Genomic DNA, 4,166 nt, shown 5'->3' on the forward strand with positions numbered 1-4,166 from the left:
CCCACCCCCAGTAATCAGACGTGAAGGATTTCAGCAGCACAGTCTTCTGGCTCTGTGTAATGTGAAGAGTTTGTGTCTGAATGGTGAACCCCAAGCATTTCTTTACTTTCGAAGTTTGGCTCCATTAGTGCAGGTTTTTCAAAAATATTCTTTTTGCTAGTTTCTGGACAGTTTTGTACATATATTACTCGGTTATATGCTTTAAGTCTCTTCCACAGCTGTACGTACACTTTGCATTGTACGTACATGAACAGAAGTCCTCCAGTGAAGCCAATAGCCACAACCACCAACTTAGTCCAAAACGGCCACTCTAGGATCCCTGGAAGGCAGAAAATAGAAGAAAGAAAAAGAACTTGGTCAATATTGGCTGGACTACATTGGATTTCTCAAAAACATCCTTAAGGAAATTCTCACAGAGTTTGTGCCACACAAATTATTCTTATTTTGCCATTTTTCTTGTTTGGCCTTTTTTTCCTCCCCTTCAAGTCAAACATATGCAGACTTCTACTTCATTTATTCTCACCCACCAGAGGAAAAACAAAACAATTGATTATCTGTATCTGAGTCCTTGCAGAGCACAATCAGAGTCAAGGTAACAGCCAGTAATATGTTTAGGTCCTTTTACACTCGTTTCTAAACAATAATTGGATGAGATTACAAAAGGGCTTCTATGGCATGGTTTCCTCTTCATAGCAGGAGACAATTCAGTGACCCAAGAAGTCTGTTCTGCTCTGTGACCACACAGCACATCACAGAACGCTGGAGTAACAGTCTTCACATGGAGTAACAGTCTTCAAACTCAAAAGGGAATGACTGTTACCATCTGACTTGACATGTTCTTTATGCAGACCAGACAAATTTATCTGCATCAGACCCAGCAGCTTGTAGTTCAACTAGAGCACTTCTTCTGATGCAAAACTGCAAGTGCTGGAGATGCTGAAACATTCTGAGAAGCTTGCTCTCTGCCATTAAAAATTACCATTATTACCTTTTCTGAATTTGTCCAGCTTGAACTTTTAGACATTGGATCTTGCTACATCTCTATCAAATGTTTTTAAATGAGAGACTATTAAATTTATACATCTTCTGCTTACATACATCCTGTGTCCACCCAGCTTCTCTCCTCTTTAAAGATAAGCGGCATCACGAGATGGACATAAAACCATGAGGAATCCCCACTATCAGGTTTCTCTGAGAATAAAATCATGGCCTTCTAAGTCTTCACAGATACAGGCCAGTGTTGTTTTGGAAATGCATGGCAGCATTAGAGGAATGAAAATATGTTAGCCCCAAAATACAAAGGGCACTGCAGCATGACTACTGATGAAATCCTACCCGTGATTAATACCTGAACGCCTGATTCACAGGTGAGTTATCTGATGCCATCTGTAGGCAATGATATGTTTGCCCCTGTGCAGACATGAATGCATACCCACACACACTCCCCACACCCCCCAGCTCATGACAGCACTTCCTAGATTTAGAATCCAAACGAAGGGAACAAAGAAGGCACTACAATGTGTACTACATATTCTCACTATTCCTTCTATCTATGTTCATCTAATATATTTATTGGCTAAAATAACCTGGAGATGATAAAGCTTTGAAAGTATATGCTTTTCATTATCATATGGAAACCTTGCATTGAAAGGCCAACAATTTTCACTGAACATAGAAGAAATGGGGTTGGATGGAATAGAAACTAAAATATTTCATTCAAAACAGCTTCCTGACTGAAGTAATGAACAACCAGACTACAGCTCAAATGAGAAATGACAGCAAAACTGTTCTGTCTGAAGTGTGTTTCTGCTCTGAAGACACTGTTAACAGCTCTGTGGATTTGCAGGTTTACTGATGCTCAGCTACCTCCCCAGATGATACCCTTCAATCACTAGCAAAACATTTTCCAACTGCATGTCTAGTTGGCATGCAGTGCTCTATGAGCAAGAACAGCTTGCCCTCTGATGCCTCGCAGCCTTGGTAGATACACTCTGTCCCTTCTATCTCCACCTTCAGGGACAGCTCAACTGCCTGAGAAACAGCTCTGTGACAGTTTCAAATTTGCAGCCCAGCACATCCAGGTAAACAGATTTCAGTGTGGTAAGGTTACAGCTGGCATAGTAAAGAAAACCTACTATTCAAGAAGTTCAGACATCCCTGCAGTGGGGTGGCATCCACTACATGAACTGCAGTGCACCTCATCTCAACTGCATGAACTGGACTCCTAAGACTCAACCTGAATTTCTTCTGCTTCAGGCACAACCACTCATAAAAATATCTCCCGTGTTCTCACAGGAAACTTGTGCTAACCCACCTCATGGATGACTGAATGGAAAGAAAACCCTGCTTATTTACCTCAGAGACTTGGACTTAGGTTCCTCTTATTTATTCTCTTTTAAAACACTGGTCTGGTTTTGCCCATTTAAAAGGTTTGGATTTAGGTTCCTCTTATTTCTTCTCTTTTTAAACACTGGTCTGGTTTTGCCCATTTAAAAGGTAGCCATAGCAGCAAACAAACGCTTATGTTCTTATCTGCTCAGTAAGTGTTCCAATTTAAAACTAAATTAGGTAAGGCAGTGCAATTTTGTGTCTGGCTACAGTGGATTAGCTCTCATATCTGTGCATTTCACAAGTGCAAACTAAATTGACTTGAAATAGACTTAAAAAGCACCCACAGATGAATTTACACTGATTTAACTAAATCATTTTAGAACTGTGATTTTAAATCAACCCAATCTCAGGCTAAAGCTGACTCGTCTAAGTATAAACGTTACCTGCACATTCAGGCTCCACATCCTCTCTGTATTGAGGATAAATAATGATTCCAAGAGAATAAGTGGGAAGATAACCAAGTAACGTACCAGTAGTCTGTCCCTGTTTAATCTCTTCTGCAGTCCTGTCTATCAGAACATAGAGAGACCACACGACGCAGGTGATGGCGATGATATGGAATGTTACGGAGCACATGATCTTCCTCCTCTCGCTGGCCGTCATCTGCAGCTTCTCCCACTGGCAAGAAACCCAGAAGCAGAGCAAGAGATGAAGTGTTTATTGTAGTTACTAGAAATTATAAAAAGAGAACGTTGATAAGAACAAAAACCAGGCAGGAGATCAGTTACCTCCTAACATGAATTTTAAAGGTGAGACACCATTATTGCTCTGACCACAGCATGTGTGCGACAGCTGGCGGCTCACGCTGCTGCAATGGGAGCCATCCTGGTGCCGGAGGGGACCTCCAGTGCTCAGCTCCAATCCAGAGCCTCAGCACAATGTCACTGCACCCTGCTCACCCACACAGCGTCACTCCAGCACCGAGGGACCCTAACACAAGGTCTTGTGCAGCACAAGCAAGGCTGCTCCTTCGTGTGCTCCCCACTGAACAGCGGGTACCCACAGTCACCACTGAGTGGCAAAGAGTACCCAGGCATTCAATAAAACACCGTAATAAAAGTGGTACATGATCCAATTGAGCGGTGTGTGTAAGACATCTCACGCTAGGCTCTGTTGGAGTCCCTTGGTGCACAGTCAAGGCTGTTTAGCTCTCAGCTCAAGGCTGTTTGGTTCTCACCTCCTACCTCTGGGGGTTTCATTAAATCTTCACGTATATTTAACACAGCTTACAGCAGCAACACCCATATTTTATTTTCAGTCTTTCCAGTGCACTTAAATACATGTGCCCTAAGAGTATGCAGTAAAACGGGGAGGATGGCTTTTGTAAGTAAGAGGATGCAGCAAATTAAATCTCCAGACTTGCATCTTTCAGTAATGTTTATACAGCCCAAATACAAACCACGCTGTCACAAAGAAAGTAGACAATTATTATAGATGCTTCTAATATGCAAGAAATTGTTCAAAACCAGCTTTTTGTTACCTGAGACACCTGGAAGTTTGTATTGGGTTTTCTGTGAGGGGTTTTTGGTTGAGTCTTTGGTAACAGGGGAAGGGTTATGGAGATGACCCTTCAAGAAGCCACCTGAAAAGCTCCCCCTTTGCCTTTGTCAGACCCACCTCTGACCACGGCCAAGCCAATCAGCGCCCCTGCGAATTCATGGATTTAAGGAGGGTGCAGGGCATGCCTCGCTCTCTCTCTCTGGCACCAGCCCTGACCAACTTAAGCTTAAGCCCCACTGCAGCGTCATCCCAAAAAAAAGAGAGAGAGCCGGGAT

At 42.7% G+C, this 4,166-nt stretch overlaps 1 protein-coding gene across 1 annotated transcript; it reads right to left on the bottom strand.

The window, feature by feature from the left end:
• Positions 1 to 14: 14 nt before the first annotated feature.
• On the bottom strand, positions 15 to 3,009 carry LOC104540225 (E3 ubiquitin-protein ligase MARCH8; the record flags this gene model as incomplete). Its single annotated transcript, XM_010183968.1, has 2 exons — positions 15 to 319; positions 2,862 to 3,009. Coding segments are annotated over 2 exons (453 nt in total), but the record flags the coding sequence as incomplete, so codon positions are not given.
• Between the last annotated feature and the right edge of the window lie 1,157 nt (positions 3,010 to 4,166).

This window comes from Mesitornis unicolor, unplaced genomic scaffold (genome assembly GCF_000695765.1).
Source record: "Mesitornis unicolor isolate BGI_N332 unplaced genomic scaffold, ASM69576v1 scaffold46644, whole genome shotgun sequence".
Taxonomy (NCBI): domain Eukaryota; kingdom Metazoa; phylum Chordata; class Aves; order Mesitornithiformes; family Mesitornithidae; genus Mesitornis; species Mesitornis unicolor.